The sequence below is a fragment of the Papilio xuthus genome, unplaced genomic scaffold, assembly GCF_000836235.2.
Source record: "Papilio xuthus unplaced genomic scaffold, Pxut_1.1 DF828142.1, whole genome shotgun sequence".
Lineage (NCBI taxonomy): Eukaryota > Metazoa > Arthropoda > Insecta > Lepidoptera > Papilionidae > Papilio > Papilio xuthus.
In genome coordinates this window covers 1626942-1643139 of record NW_013530507.1, presented here as the reverse complement: position 1 = coordinate 1643139, position 16198 = coordinate 1626942, and the positions used below count along the sequence as shown (strand labels likewise).

General features: G+C 35.3%; 1 protein-coding gene across 1 annotated transcript in view; it reads right to left on the bottom strand.

The window, feature by feature from the left end:
• LOC106113974 (atrial natriuretic peptide receptor 2) overlaps positions 1-15867 on the bottom strand; it is an 18684-nt gene extending 2817 nt beyond the window's left edge. Inside the window, exons 1-18 of the mRNA XM_013307033.1 lie at positions 15783-15867; positions 15365-15542; positions 12412-12577; positions 11157-11240; positions 10878-11034; positions 10313-10432; positions 9726-9835; positions 9455-9643; positions 8946-9081; positions 8276-8367; positions 7343-7484; positions 5790-5874; positions 5018-5132; positions 3614-3652; positions 1471-1617; positions 770-946; positions 283-439; positions 27-174 (exon numbers count right to left, since the gene is read on the bottom strand). Coding sequence (XP_013162487.1) covers positions 27-174; positions 283-439; positions 770-946; positions 1471-1617; positions 3614-3652; positions 5018-5132; positions 5790-5874; positions 7343-7484; positions 8276-8367; positions 8946-9081; positions 9455-9643; positions 9726-9835; positions 10313-10432; positions 10878-11034; positions 11157-11240; positions 12412-12577; positions 15365-15542; positions 15783-15867 — 2327 coding nt within the window. The remainder of the gene's footprint in view (positions 1-26; positions 175-282; positions 440-769; positions 947-1470; positions 1618-3613; positions 3653-5017; positions 5133-5789; positions 5875-7342; positions 7485-8275; positions 8368-8945; positions 9082-9454; positions 9644-9725; positions 9836-10312; positions 10433-10877; positions 11035-11156; positions 11241-12411; positions 12578-15364; positions 15543-15782) is intronic.
• Positions 15868-16198: the final 331 nt, after the last annotated feature.

Below are 16198 nucleotides of genomic sequence, written 5' to 3'. Positions count from 1 at the left end.
TTTTAGGAAACTGACCTTTGTAGGACATTGTAGGCGTATAATGGTGGAAGGGTCCGGCGCGACGCACGATCTCCTCAAGGATGATGCCGAAGCTGTATACGTCGCCCTTGAGTGAGGCTACCGCGCCCGGGTACAGGCTGCCCGCCACCAGCTCCGGCGCCGTCCATAGTAACTCTGGACATACCATTCTATAATGCTTTAGTAGTCCGATACGATTTACATGTCTGTCTGTCTGGAAAAATTTAAGGAGCAAAAGAAGTTAAAGTATTAAATTGCAATTACTGTAATAATAAAGATCGCCCTTTATCAAGTCGGTAGGCGTGCAGAGGGTGTTGAGACCGTAGTCGGAGATCTTGAGGACGAAGCGGCCGTCGATGAGGCAATTTGAAGAGCGTAGCTTGCCGTGCGCGCCCAGCCCGCTGTGCAAGTAGCACATGCCCTGACCACAAACGTTCATGTTTATTTGTTATAGACTTTAACACGATCAGTGCCACCGACTAGCAATTTCATAAAAAAACGTAGTGGCACGGAACGCGTTAAGTGCTAATTATTAGGAGAAATGATAGTTTATACAAATAATTGTTTTTTTTTACGTTGAAATTAATGAACCATGGTTCCTATACAAAAAAAAAACAAAATTAAAGTAGGCTTTAGACTTCAGTGTTTTGCGATATCTTAATATTTATTGGTACATACATTGACATTGAAACAATTCAGTCAATAGCATTTTCCAAAAGTGGTTTAAACTTTTGCCTGCTCGTCTACTTACTTGTACGATGTCATGAACCAGCGAGGTGCGAAAGTTCCAGTCGAGCTGCAGCTCCTCGTTAGCGAGGACGTCTTTTAGTGAGCCCTTAGGGCAGTACTCAGTCAGTACGAACACCAGCGGACAGTCAACACACGCACCGATGAAACGCACCGTGTTCTCATGGGACACGTTACGCGCCTTTAGATTGTAGACAAATTATAAAAGATTTTTTTAATCGAATTCACATCACGTACATAAACATAGCAGTAGTTTTAATAAACCGTAACTACTTCTATTGTATTGTATTGCATATTGTTAGATGAAAATATTATAAAAAGCTAGATACATGTAATGTTGTTTTAGGATCGGTTATGAACTCGATAAAATATTCTGCTATAGAAATGAAAATATAAGCGAAAGTTATTGCAACAACTGGAACTATGGTAGTTCTTAAACAAACTAAATGTACATACATCACGGTCTGGTGGTAATTAAATAAAAATACAAAATATTACGAATATATAGCCATATTTATAGCTAAATTATGGACCTAAAAAAATCATAAAAACCTGGTTTAACACACTTTCATGAATTCATAATTATGAAATTTCGCAATAACATCTCAATAATTATGACTTCTTATAATGTGTCACTTTAATTCAAAGAAGCAAGCAGGCAGATAAAGGATGATGGTACAAAGAAGATTCGTTTTGAATACATACCTGTTTAATCTCCCATAGTAACTTCTTATTCAAATCCAGTTTCTTCCGATGTATTTTCTTAACAGCTACTCTATTGCCCTTGTAGAGGCCAACAGTGAAAGATGACAGGGTGAGCGGAGTTCCACCCACTGACGACACAGCGCTTGTCTGACTCCAACTAAGTGACAACTGAACACAAGTTTAGGACCTTAATAACATCTTAACATTGGTAATGTTAATAAGGATGCAAACGAGAAGTACAATATGACAAATATTGTCATCCCTGTTATTATGTTTGACAAAACAGAGATAACAGTTTGAAACGGGGATTCAGGTATCAGAAACGCACGGTAAGTCGTCTAATTTTAATGCCCTAGAATATATATATATATAAGAAGAACCGTCTTACATAGCATCAAATTTGATTGCACCACTGGAACCGATGACAACGCCAAAGCCTTGCTATTCTAACCGTGAGTTTCGGAGACCAAAATCCTCGTTTTAAAACATATTGTGATCTCTGTTTTGTCAAAGATAATGATTGGGATGGCGATGTCTTTTATGTAGAGTTGTTGGGCTCAGAAAACGGTAATAGAAAGAAATACTCGCTTGTTGAAGAACCCTGCTAAGTACACCATTCCACAACACGGTTGTTGCAGTGATATTTTTAAATAAAATAAAACAACGCTGTACAGCAAGACCTTAGAAAATGAATATCACCCGAGACTTGTAATGTGACAAGGTAATACCGCCATTTAATAAGACTGCAAGCTTCAAGATATTAAATTCCTTAACTGAAATGAACGCCCGCAGAAGAGAATAACTTACTATCAGTTGAATCTACCGAAACCTGCAAGGAACATATTGTCGACTTTGTCTGTTTTCAGAGCGAAAGAGAGGGATGACAATATGTTCCACATGTGCTTTAGCAGTGGTTTATGGTTATGCTGTAAGTAACACCTCGTAATTCGAACTTTACGAGCGGTCGCCGGCAACGCGTTTCGTTCTCACGGTTCAAAATATTACAATTTTGTGCATTAAATTTCCAGACATTTTACATAAAACTATAACAGACATCTGCTTAGAATCGACTATGCATTTTGAAACTATAAATATTGAGATCAAGTATTTTAAGGCTAATATTTAAGAAGTTAATTAATTTGTTTAATCTTTCGTGTGACCTTTGAGAAGTTATCGTTTTGTAGTCATTGACCGATGTTATTAATATTTTTAATTCCACAACATAACTTTTCGTCATTAAATTATTCAAACTTTCGTGATACATTATAATAAACTTATATAAAAACGGCTAAACTATATACGTGGGTGTTTAGCCGTTTTTATATAAGTGTATAATTTTTCGTAATCTACAATTCCGGATTCGGATCTACTAGCTATTTATTATTATTTTTATCGTCAAAAAATATTTATTGTGTACATATAAATAAGCATTATCATTTTATCACATAAATAAGTTATAACAAGTAGGAAAGGAAGCTGTAACTTAGTTGCGATAACTTTATCTCACTTGTGCGTTGTTACTCCTCATTCACACGGGCGCTTTTTTTATCATGGGTTAACAACGCGACGCTTTTTTAATCGCGCAGTGTCTTTTAAGCGTTGCACGAGCGGAACAAGGGTATTTTTAAGCGTCCACGCTCGAGAGCCGCAAACGCAATTTTAAAGCTGCGTTTAAAAAACGCCCGTGCGAATGTGGGTTTATGACATCATTAATAAGATTACAAGCTTTTCTTTGTTACAATTTTGCCTGATGATTATTAGAGTGAATTTCAACCCACATACAAACATTTGCGAAAAAAAATATATTATCTGTTTTTTAAAAGACAATGAAAGAGGTTATATGTTTTTGTACAATACTTTTGTCAGTGGAAACTCACTGTTACGATGTAATGTTATGAATTATACCCTTATCATCATCATCATCATCAGCTCACTATACATCCCCACCGAGGGGCACGGAGCCTACCCTAAGTTGAGGGTGATTAGGTCATAGTCAACCACGCTGGCCCAGTGCGGGTTGGTTGACTTCACACATATCTTTGAATTTGATAAATGTACATATGTAAATCGGAAATGGAAAGACACATTGGTACATGGCGGGATTCGAACCCAGGACCTGCAGATTGCAAGTCAAGTGCTTGACCCCTGAGCCACCGACGCTCCTTATCCTTATATTTAATACCTATTTAGTATTTAGTTAGAATTTTGCGTTTGAAAGCAAATTTCAGATCAATAGAGTAAGACAAAGATATTAAGATCGAGGCATTTAGAAAGCATTCCAGGTACTATAGCTAGCGAAAAATCCTAAAAAGCTACCATTATTCCGAGATAACGGCTCCTGATTGTCATTTAATCTATCTAATACGAATAACTACCGAAAAGTTATACGTGCCTTGAATTTATTACTATTAGGTCCTTCCTTTTTTTTGTAAAAACGAATTTAAACATCAACAATTATCAACGTAATTACGTCGCATGCAAAAACAACGTAATTATAGACAATCCAAATCTTATATATATATATAATATAAAAGTCGTGTTAGTTACACTATTTATAACTCAAGAACGGTTTTACCGATATGCCTGAAAATTGGTGAGGAGGTAGCTTAGAGCCAGGAGACGGACATAGGATACTATTTATTCTTTTTATCGAATTTATGCCTTGAAGAGCTGCTTTTTATTTAACTTACTAATATTATAAATGCGAATGTTTAGATGGATGTGATGTGGATGGATGGATGGGTGAGCTACACTAAACCCGCAATGGGTTTATAGACACTTTTATTGTAAATTTGTATTTTATTCCTTGTTTATATAAATAAATAAAAAAAAAATTAAGTATTTTTTATATATCCACGCGGTCGGAATCGCGGGCGACTGTTAGTTAAAAATAAAAATTATGGCAAACTATTTACGTGACCTTTTTATTAATTACCACTAAGAAAATGTCTATTTTTGGATGTAGACGAGCTTGCCACTACTCTTAAAAAATAAAACATGAAAAAATATTTTATATTTTCAATTAATTTAAGAAGGGGCAATACAAAACTGTACCGTAAAGTTTCCAAGGTCTCTCTTATAGAATTAACTTTCTAACAATGTCAAGGTAAACAAAGTAGTTTTGTAACTAAACAAATACTAAATTGTTTCTTTATTACTTAAGATCAAAGCACAGCGTTAGGAAGCCACAGTTTATATAACGAAATTTCTTTTTATTTGACATTTGAAGTACTACTAATTACCGTATTTCGCTACAAAAAAATTCTCGACGAAATTATATGAAATCTTAAAATACAAAGAGGGAATTGAAGACTACTTATTAATGAAATTATATTAAAGCTTCTGTTAGCAGATTAATAATACCTAGCCAAAGCGGATTCGAATAATCGACCGCATCCTTACACCGAATATGCGTCCAAAACAAAACTTATCTTTCGCACAATTGCCGAAGACGCGAACAGTGTGAAAACGCTCTTGTATACACGACACGAGAAAGTCATTGAAAGTGTAGGATTCTTTGGATACTATGCTTGTATACCTTGAGGACCTCGTTGAGGCTGTGCAGAGCGGGACTGGCGCCCAGCGCGCCAACCTCTAGCAGTACTTCCTCGGGCCGAACACGCCACGCCATGTTGTTCATCTCCGCGTCAATACGCGCCTGTCTATATAACAATATACATGACTTCCACAATGTTCTCTCGTAAACATTTCTTCAGAATTTAATTTAATTCTAACAAAAACTTCTACATCATACTATTCAAGCGCAATTTCAACTAAAAATATTATTGTATTTATAAATCAATACACATATTGATTCGTGAAATAAACAGTTTTGTACCTCTTTTTATGAAAATGACACAGATAAAAATTATTTATAGAAGATATGCATAAAGCTATTTGTTATAAAAAAAATAAGAGAAAAACACTTTTATAATTAATTATGAACGAATTTTGACCATTCTGCGACTAGGATTTACTCTTTGATATTACTATTGATGTTTTTAAAACAGTAATGAGCCGATAATATCAGCGTCATTAGTTTATTAAAGCTAAAAACGGCAACATATCTTATTTCCATTATATCTTAACATCATTAAATCGCGAGTTTGTTATTAGAATGTTCTCTCCTTTTGCCAGAAGCAATACACAGATCTTAATTAAAAAGTTTTATAACTATATACGAGTATCATGGATGAGGTTGGAACAATACCATGGTGGCGATGTTGGGTGAAAATATACACCCTGTTTTAGGCAATATGTGCCTAACATGATAGTGATGATGATGATATGATGGTGATGATGTGATGATGATAACTTACTTGTATGCGATACACGCAGCGGTTACAGCGAACATCAGAAACAACGCGAGTCCAATAAAACAGTATATTATTACTGTTTGTGCTTCTAGCAGCGTGTAAATTAACAAACACACATTCAGAATTTTTTTAACCAAAACATCGACAAAATTAAATTAAAGAAACAAAGCCAATATAGGAATTACACAAAATAAAAACATCGCCGAATATTCATATTTTTTTCTTAACTAAAATATAATAAAATTTATACCTAATATAAATATTGTAAATATACGCATTTTTAGTTAAAACACGTAAATTCAAATAATTTTCGGAAAACACTCAGCTTTCTCACGTTTACTTTATAACTTTTCCCTACCCGTATTTACAATTTCACTTCATTTCTCAAAATTACAGTGCACACTATTAGGGAAACGGCCGTAATGGAAATTGACTTTAATTATACTCTGACCATCGTAACACCTCAACTTCTAACATAGAAATGAGAGATTTTGATACAGTTAAGGCATATAAGTACTGTCAAGAACTTATTTAAAAACGCTTCCATGGTATGAAACCAAAAAAGGAATTGTCCGATAATAAGCTTTATTGAATTCAAATAATTAAGACTATATAAATTTAGGTTTCCTTGATTGCATAGTTTATTAAAACAGTGACGATAATCTTCATGTAAATTGCTTCACAAAGGCCATTGAATATAACACCCTGTAGTCCGGAATAACTTTATGAGCAATGCAATATTTTTACTACAAAACATAAATCTTTTAGTAGCGTCGTTTAAGATTATAAAGTTTCGTATTCAAGTCGAGAACATCCTCATTAATTAGTGTAATGAACAAGAAAGATATTTCCATGCCTAAGTATATCCTGTTTTATTTATTATTTTAATCTTTTTAAATGAGATCACTTAGTTAATTACAGAGATATGCTTCTCTTTTATCTTATTTAAGCCACCACTTATCGAAACCGTTCAACAGGTTTAAAAAAAAAGTTTGTTTGTGACAGTTGTTGACCGTTTGTTTGAACTAAAGAAAAATCTTTATCATCTGTATCTATACTACAATATTATAAAGATGAAAGATTTGATTGTTTGTTTGCTTGCATTGATTAACACATTAGCTGCCATGTCGGACTATATGTCCGACAAGCTAATGTTTGAATCAAGCCTTGTCGGACACATAGTCCGACAAGCCATACTTCCATTCAACACCTCGCTGTGGCTTGTCGGACGCTTTTTAATCGAATTGTTGTCACATAAAGCTTATAAACGGCAGGTCAATTTTTTTAGTTTTTCGAAAAATCATTCTGGCAGCTAACGTTGTATAAATTCTTGGTCAAAAATCTGCTTAGTCCATAACCATTATTGTCTTGAACTCTGCCTAATTTAAAGCAATGTGAATGAAGACCATTAATACTAAAATTATTACAAAAATCCACTAATAGACACTAGAGGCATTAAAAGAAGGATATTGATCAATACGACGAAAAGGGTAACAACTCTAATTGGGTATAAAATATGCAACTGTTTTCTTCTTATGAGTAAATAATATACCAACCTCCCTGACACATGGGGTCTGTGCCCAGGAAGCCGCAGCGCGGCGTGTCCGGGGGCGGGGCGCGGCGGCCGCCCGGCCAGTGTATTGCCTTGCCCGCTACCGGACGGTAACTGCTGTTCAAGCCATAGTAGAACGCCACCACCTTATCATCATTACAATTAGTCTGATATTTTTTAAATAAATAGCACTTGGCATACCATCACACCAGACGTTAAGTGACGATGTCGCAAATGTACGAGGTAATTTAGTAAATCTTACTAATATTATAAATGCGGAAGTTTAAATGGATGGATGGATGTTTTTTTTTATAACAGAAGAGAGCAAACGAGCCGCGGGAACACCGAGATGTTCAACGACGCCGATAGACATCAGCAATACCAGAAGAACCGCAGATGCGTTCAAAGTTATCTCCAGAACGGTAGAACGCATCTCGATGAAACTTAGCATACTTGTAGATTATAGTCTGGGAGAACACATAGGCTACTAATTATATTGGTTTTTAACCACGACAGCAAGTTTACTGTACACTTGAAGGCTGGTGCTTTGATATTGTTAAGTTTAGTTATCTAGATAAATTATGTAGTAGGCCAGATGAGGCTAATTCTTCGAAGGATGAAAAATATTAAGTACCTTACTTTTAACCTAACGTAATAAATCAAACATTAAATAAAATATCTTTGGAATTTCTTACAATAAAACTAAACATTATTCTGATAAATCTCCGTTGATTAATATCCGGTCGACAAGTCTAATTTATCAAATTTTTATTCAAGATTTTAGGATTTCAATTTTCGCCGGATCTGTCAACTACAAAAAATACTATACTTCGTATAGTATTATAAAAATATAACAAGAGAAGTAATTCTTTTCAAATATTCCATAAATCATATAAATGTCTTAATAAATACTTACACATAAATGGTGAAGACTTACCTCAAACTTGCCCGTGACAGGATCCAAATCCAATATGGCGTAATCAGCATCCCTATCGCCTACAGGATCTATACGAACGTGGCCCGTGATACCTGAAGAAAATCAAATAGTCTAAAGATCATCGCTCTGTCACTACGCGTACTCAACGGGTAGATACCACGCCATGCAGGTCGCCGCACCTCGCGCGGTCTCGGGAACTTTGGGGGTTTAATGTGTGACATTAATGCTATCGAAGTGCATAAGAGTCTGATATTGCGTTTCTTCTAGATGTTTCAGTAAGAGTTTTTCCGTCGAATACAGCTCGTTAGTACACTGTACAAGCTCTTAAACTAAACTACTTTGCTGAACCAGTTGTCTGGACAAAATCGATTTTATTCCGAACAATCGTAATCACCTTATCTCAACGCCGTGCAGATCGAGTACGTGAGAACTGTTCTCATTTTAAATAGCTACAGTTCTCGTAGCAAACTGTATGTAATGACTTTTTGATGACTTCAGTTGTATTGCAATTTAGAAATTATTCTAGCCAAAAAATGTATACATCTATTAATAAAATTGCAATGTCTGTATGTTATATCGAAACAATTTTTATCTATCAGTATTTTTAAATCTTACTAAAAGTCTGTTGTTTATAACTTTCTGAATATAACTTCTATAAAGTTTATCTTACCATGAAAATCTCTCCCCCACATGCGACTCGTTATGTTTCTTCCATCTCTTATGTCTCCTCCTTCAGTCAGAGTTTCGTTTAACGCCATGCCCAAGAGATACACGCCATCGTAGAAAGCACCGATGAAAAAGTTCACCTAAGTACAGATAAAAACAATTATTAAATTCAATGTTCATTGATATTTTAAAGTTTGAATTTTGCACATCGCTACCACGAGCTAAAAGCTCATATTACGAAACCTTTTCACCATTGCGACGTTACTTTCCCTCATACTTTCTTACTCTCTTTTTGAATATTCCCAAATCGTCGTAGAACAATTTCAAAATATCTCTTGATCGGTAATAGTTTTTTTTATAGGAAAAGGGGATGAACGAGCAGCAGATCGCTAGCTTTAATTGATCCAACAGCAATAATATGTTTAACTTGTGAATGTCATATCCCCGTGCAGGTCTTCCTTGGACTCCAGAGAGTCCTGGACCGCTTTGTTAATCTTTGATTTGAGTATATACCTCTTCTCCGTCAGAAAAGCTGTAGTCGTAATGGTCTTTTGCGCGCGTGCGCACGGTATCTGCGAATTCATCAAAGCGGTCGCCGGTAGGCAGCTTGAGCGACACCCGTAGAAGGGCCTCGTAGGCGGCGCGCGCGGCTGTGTCGCGTTCATCCCCCGCCTCCCAACCCGTCTCGCCCCAGTATCCTCCCTTATGTCAGAACACAATAAATATGCCTTTATATTACTAAGTTTGCTTTAATACCACATTAGATGAAAGTAGAGATGCTTACTTGAAATATTTCAACATCTAGGAAGGCCCAGTCACCGCGCGTCATGCCGAGCGCGTGCGCAGCCAGCAGGAACTCCCGCACCAGAGAGCCGCGCACGCTCAGGATCACAACTATGTTATAATAATAGAATGTAGAATAATTAAAATTATTCAAGATTACTTTCAATGTATCCAGTCCGGATTACTCTGTGCTATCAAATCTCACATTTTTCACTCCAGATTTTCCAGAACTGTTTGTCCTTATTTATTTTCCATCCTATTCAATTCTGATTATGATAAAAATATAATGACTATCTACACATTTTTACGTAAGTAAAAAATCTAACTCGAAAACAATGAAATATATTTTCATTACATTAAAAGGCAAACAAACCAGACCCCTTAATATAACATTACAGACACTGTGCAAACGTAAAGGCTCTCAGACGATTGCAATCACAACTTTTTTTTCCAATAAGCGATTAGCCACGCGCGACCGCTGTGTGCACTCGCGGCCCAATATAGTACCTAAACATGGTACATTGTTTACAGAAATTATAGTCGTGCGCAGTAAGTCGCATAAGTGGAAATGAGGTCTATGTGATGTACCTCGGGCGTACATGCTGACGTCAAGTAGCAGTGCCTCGCACGACTCCTTTTCGTTGCCGTCCAGTTCCCGTACAGCCTTCAGCACACCCTCCTTACGAAGTCCCCACTCTAAACTCTTACCTGTATATATAAAATTAAATTGATATATCACATTAGTTAAAGACTTCGGTAATAAGTACCTGAAAATTTTTCCTCAAAATATTCAAGCAAAATAACTCTCTCGATAATAGGAACGAATGGTTATTCAAATTAACATTTGCCTAAACAATGATGTAACATCTCACGGTTGAGCGGACGTCGAATAATCAACGCTTCATTATCTACTAAACATGTTTAATTTGACTTGTCATTACCTATTAACGTATATGAAAAACATAAAACACTTTGTTAACACTTTTATTTAAACAACTTCAGTTGGGGGTTGCAACTCTTAATACTTTGCATTCAACTCCCTACAGTAGACTACAAACAAAATGATCTTGATTTCAATCAGACCGCAAATCATTCTGCTAAGCTAAAATACAAAAAGTAATTAAAACAAAAACCCAACAATAAACAGACTTACCGACAGTAAGTGAAAATAAATCTGATTTGTCTAGGAGCAGAGCGACGTGCGCCCAACCGAAGCGGTCGAACACGCTGGTGAAGACGCGCGGAAGCCGGCATTGGCAGTACGACATACGCGTCAGCGTTGGGTATTTGCCCTTGTCGTTGAACAACGTCTGTGGCTGGAGTAAAGTTTTAAAGATTAATTTCCTAACGTCCAAATGTTGAGTTCCTAAGCGTTTTCAAATGTTGTCTTAGTACGGATTTCTCCCAAAAAAATGTTGTTAAAAACACATACCTGTGTCCCTTTGCGCAAGTTCCTTAGCCTGTGCATACGGCTGACCACGCTGGCCGGAGCCGCTAGCTCACCCTCTGACGGTGGCTACGGTAATAAATTTATTAATAACTTATACGATTAGAGAATAAAACTTATTGAGTTTATTCTTCTGTGAAATTTTCATTTCCAAAAATTTGTAGTCAACCAAAGTTTCCAACAAGTCTAATTTGATATTATCCTATTTTCAATCCCGATTAATAAAAAGTGTTTCATCGAATTTATCTTAACTAAATTGCTTTCTTTAGGTTGTCGAGATTATTTTTAGCTACAATACCGTTACGTCGAAGTCTGGAAAATGTAACAAACTTTATACCAAAAGTAGAATACTTTTTGAAGAATTATAATAGTTTTAAAATGAGGTTTTATACAATGACCGTTTTTACTATATTAAAAAAAAGATAAAAGTGATAAAATAAAACGGCGCAGCAGAAACTATGAGGTAGTTTTTCTCATTAAGGATTAAATGCTTTATTTTCTTTTAAGAAAATGTTGCTAACACTGAGTCTTATATTAATTTGTAGTCGAATTACAATATTTAAATATTATAATCTAAGCACTAAAAAAGTTTCACACTAATACACTACGAGCTTCGTAATCTGATCAGCAAAGCATGCATTACCTAGTCCACGTCACATTTTCTCTTACGTATTCAATCGTGCACATAAATTTAATCAACCTAAATTTTACCAAAAGCCTTGAATGTGAAAAATACCGTCTCAATACCAGCCATACCGAACTCTATTTTGCCAAAGCAACAGGATTACAGTACGTATACATAGAAATACTCCTGAGACTTCGTTTAATGGTTATAATTCACGTAAACAATTAAATAACATTTAACCGGACCTTGACAATGGCAGAGATAGTTGATAGCGTGTCCGCTGTTTCTCATTAGACATGCGAACTGGCGCTTAACATGTAATGACCGCTATCAGAATTAATTCCAAAGAAATCTTGTCTCATAAATATACATTGTTTAATTAATTTACATTTATTCATCATTACTTAGAAATCGACTACCATGTGCTGATAGAACCAGATATAGAACAGAATTACATAGTAAAAGCCCCCGTATATTTCTATAAAATGACAAGCTATGCGGACTTTGGCCGCGCCTTATACATATCTGTGAGCAAAAGCGACTTGCCGCGCAACTTTAGTTGCGAGAATGTACGAGTGTATTTTCTACAGGCGCTGAAAAAGGTGTGTAAAATACCTGGTCTCCCATGCCAGTGATGATTGGTGTGTTCCAATAGGCAGCCAATCTGGCGACGGGCTCAAGAGCAAAGGCGCAAGCTGGGCCCACAAATGCTATCACGTCGTTCTTGAAGTGCATGTCCGCAGCTAGACCCGGAGCGATAGCGCCGGAACACGACGGGTAACTGGCACATTAATCGAACACATGACATAAACAAAACTTTTTCGTTCTTTTTTCAAAAAGGAATGGAAGGAATGACAATATGTTTTATACAAGTGCTTATTTTAGACTTTTCTCAAACAATATTTAAGAAACTGAAACATTGTGGTATACTATAAGGCTTCCTTCACAATTTTTAACTTTAATGAGTTTTTCAACCTAATTTCCTGTATTCCTAACATAAAACGAGCTCTTTATATTCGAAAGATTCAGAATAAATACATTACAGAGAAAATTCCTTGAACAAATTACTTTTTAAAGCTAAAAAATAAACATTTATAACACTCAATTCTCATATTTTCTGAGCTGAATGTAAATGAAAACAAACTGTAAGTTAGTCTGCGAAGAAAATGTCACTTACATTGAGAATTATATTACTTCATAGTTCTAAGCAAAATAAGTAAAGAAAGACGTATAAAATTACTACTCCAAAACTATTACACTGCAGTGATAATATCACTTAATTTTATTGTTATGTACTTAATTTAAGAATTATAATCTTAAACTGATATATAAACACGGCTAAACACTCACGTATATACGTCCGGTGGCGGCACCGACTAGTTTCGAGCCCCCGATGGGCTCGAAACTAGTCGGTGCCGCCACCGGACGTATATACGTGAGTGTTTAGCCGTGTTTATATATCAGTTTAGTATAATGTCTCACGAAAGGTTGAATAATTTAATTATAATCTTACTTCTTATTTCTTACTAATATTATAAATGCGAATGTTTGGTTGGATGGATGTTTGTTTGAAGGTATCTCCAGAACGACTAAACGAATCCGGCTGTAATTTAGCATAGATGTAGAACATAGTCTGGAAGAACAGACAGGCTACTCTTTAAGTTTTTATTCAGTTCCGCGTGGACGTAGTCGTGAGCGACAGCTAGTTGATGATAATTCAAGTTTTGTGCGTGAATTTTGATAATGATATTTTAAATTGGGCTCGAGATAGTAATCGCTATTCGCATGTTACCAAGTTTATTAGATCCCAGAGACAGGGGTCAAGCAATAACAATAAGCTAACAAAGTTTACCAAATGTATGTATAATTATAATGAAAGTCGTGGAAATGCACTTAAATAATACAGTTAGAACATATAGTAGTGAGTAATTTCAATCTAATACATTCGTATAAAGACTCTCTTATCTTTTGTCTTGAACGAGGAGGAGAGAATAGAATAATTTAAAAAGCACAATTTGGAGGGACTCAATCTTGGCGGATTTTTGCTTTGGCCCAACTTTTGGCTCTATCAGACAAAGACCGCAGCATAGGGCTAAAAGTCTTATAATGTTTTTAAATACTTTCCCTTGTTATTATTATTATTTGTATATTTTTTCAACCTAATTTTTATGTATATACTTTTATATGTAATTATTTTATTGCTATAAGGACTGACATGTACATAAGAACCAAGGTCCTTATAAAATAAAGAAAAAAAATGACTCTCCTAATCTCTAATGAATATTCCGAACATCTGATTCCAGATCTTGCGAAGTTATCCGACATGTGAATCGCCAAATCTTATTCGGCGTGAAGGCACATTTGCAAATTGCGTCATAGACTTATATCGACTACCTAATGCCTATTATTCTCCTTTATAGCACTATTTATTAGACATACGTGAGTGTGTCTACTGTACTAAGGGTTGGTTGAAATTTATGATTGTCATTGACGGTGCAAATTTTTTTTTGGGAGGAAATTTTAAAAGATATCTTGCCTTTTAGGTGACTAAGTAATACCATCATAGTATGGCGAGAGCGATTGCAAGAGTCCCGGGATATCGAAAGGAACGCAACGGGACCCACTGCATGGAACTACAGCATAACCCCGAAAAAATACTCTCCCGTGCCTTTACAAATTTGTATCTTGTCCTAACTTTTAGTACAGGCAATTAATACGATTAAAAATTATATCAGTTAGGATTTCTTGTACTATACACTTAACTGATTCCATATCTGGCCATTTATAAACTCCTAGATTGGTATTAAGAGTTATTTCTGAAGATTTTCTTGAAATAACTTTACCTTAAAGTTCCGTAAAGTAGTGTTACCCGGATTCCGTGTCACATATCGTCTGATAAAGGGTATCAACCCCTCACGCGAAACGACTGACCTACATTAACTAAATCAGGTTCATTTAAACTTTAACGTGAAATTGTTCTTTTGTTTATTGATTCAATTTATTAAAAAAAATAGTAATATTTCAAAATAGCATTTATCAAAGAAAATTAAATTATCTCTTAGTATGTGTTTCTGAGACCAAAATCTCTGTATAAAACATATCGTCGTCTCTGTCATTATCTTTATCAAAAACAGAGATAAAAATAAACTTTTAACAAGAATTATGATGTCAGAAACTCATTGTTAAATTTTAACATTTTTACTCCTGCCTTAAACAAAAAAACCAAATAGGAAATAAGTGGTTCTGTACACAACATTTGATAGTATAATGAAATTGCAATTAAGGCAATGTTCAAGTAATTTATGTTTTTTGGCAAGTTATAGCATCATATGGTCATATTAACGGTTTATATATTTTTTTGTTTTTATATAAATTTACAGCACAAATTCTATCTATTACAAATACAGAGAATTTAAATTAAAAATTAAGAGTACAGGAAACGTTTTTCATTTGCACCGAAATTACACAGGATTTAATTATCTTTTATGTGAATTCATCGGAACTCCAATGTACAATTGTATTATTATACCTCAATAAAAACACGTAGTTTAATAAAATCCAGTCTTACCTGCCTTGCACCTTCTTCAATTCAATGTTGTGATGCGCCAGAAACTTCTCGTTAATTACGTCCAGAGCGATGTCCACTGCTGGCCCACAACGCTCAAGATCGAAAGGAGAGTCCAACCTAGACGCCATTAGTACCCCAATATTGTAAACAGTACGTTCACAAATCGCAACATTTAAAACTATAATAAAAATAAAGATTTGGTAATTCATTTTTAAAAAATACGTGTTTTTTTAATAATTTCCTAATTTTACTTTAAATTGAATCAGATTTAATATGACAATGTAAAACATTTTTATTAAACTTTTATTTATAAAGTTTGAATGACGCATAAAAGGCGGGAAAATTGACAACACGAGTAAGTCGAACAGTTTCAATCAGTGGAAGCGTCCGCCGGTGTCGGGGTTGTTTCCGAACTGACCGTATCGCGTGGAGGGTTGGAGGGTGTGAGAGGGTGGGACTGGCAAGGCAAGGCAGTGGCGCAACAGATCGCGATTCTCCTCCATTACCCCTTGATGAGACGTCGTGAAATTAATGCGTCCGGACCCATTAAAACATAACTTGAAGGACCATCATTGTATCAACAATTTGTCGAGATTTATAAAAAGTAGCATTTAAATGCGGCTTAGATAAATTTTGAAGTTTTAGGTTATAAAACAAAATTACGGTAATTTACTTACAGCAAATAAAAAAAATATTAAGAGGGAAAAATCTAACATAGAATTAATAGCAACATTTTAATTAACAATAAAATATGGAGAACTGAACGCCAACCTTCGTTAGTCGGAGAGGCACCTCAAGAAGAAGATGAATTAACAGTTATTTAAACCACCAAAA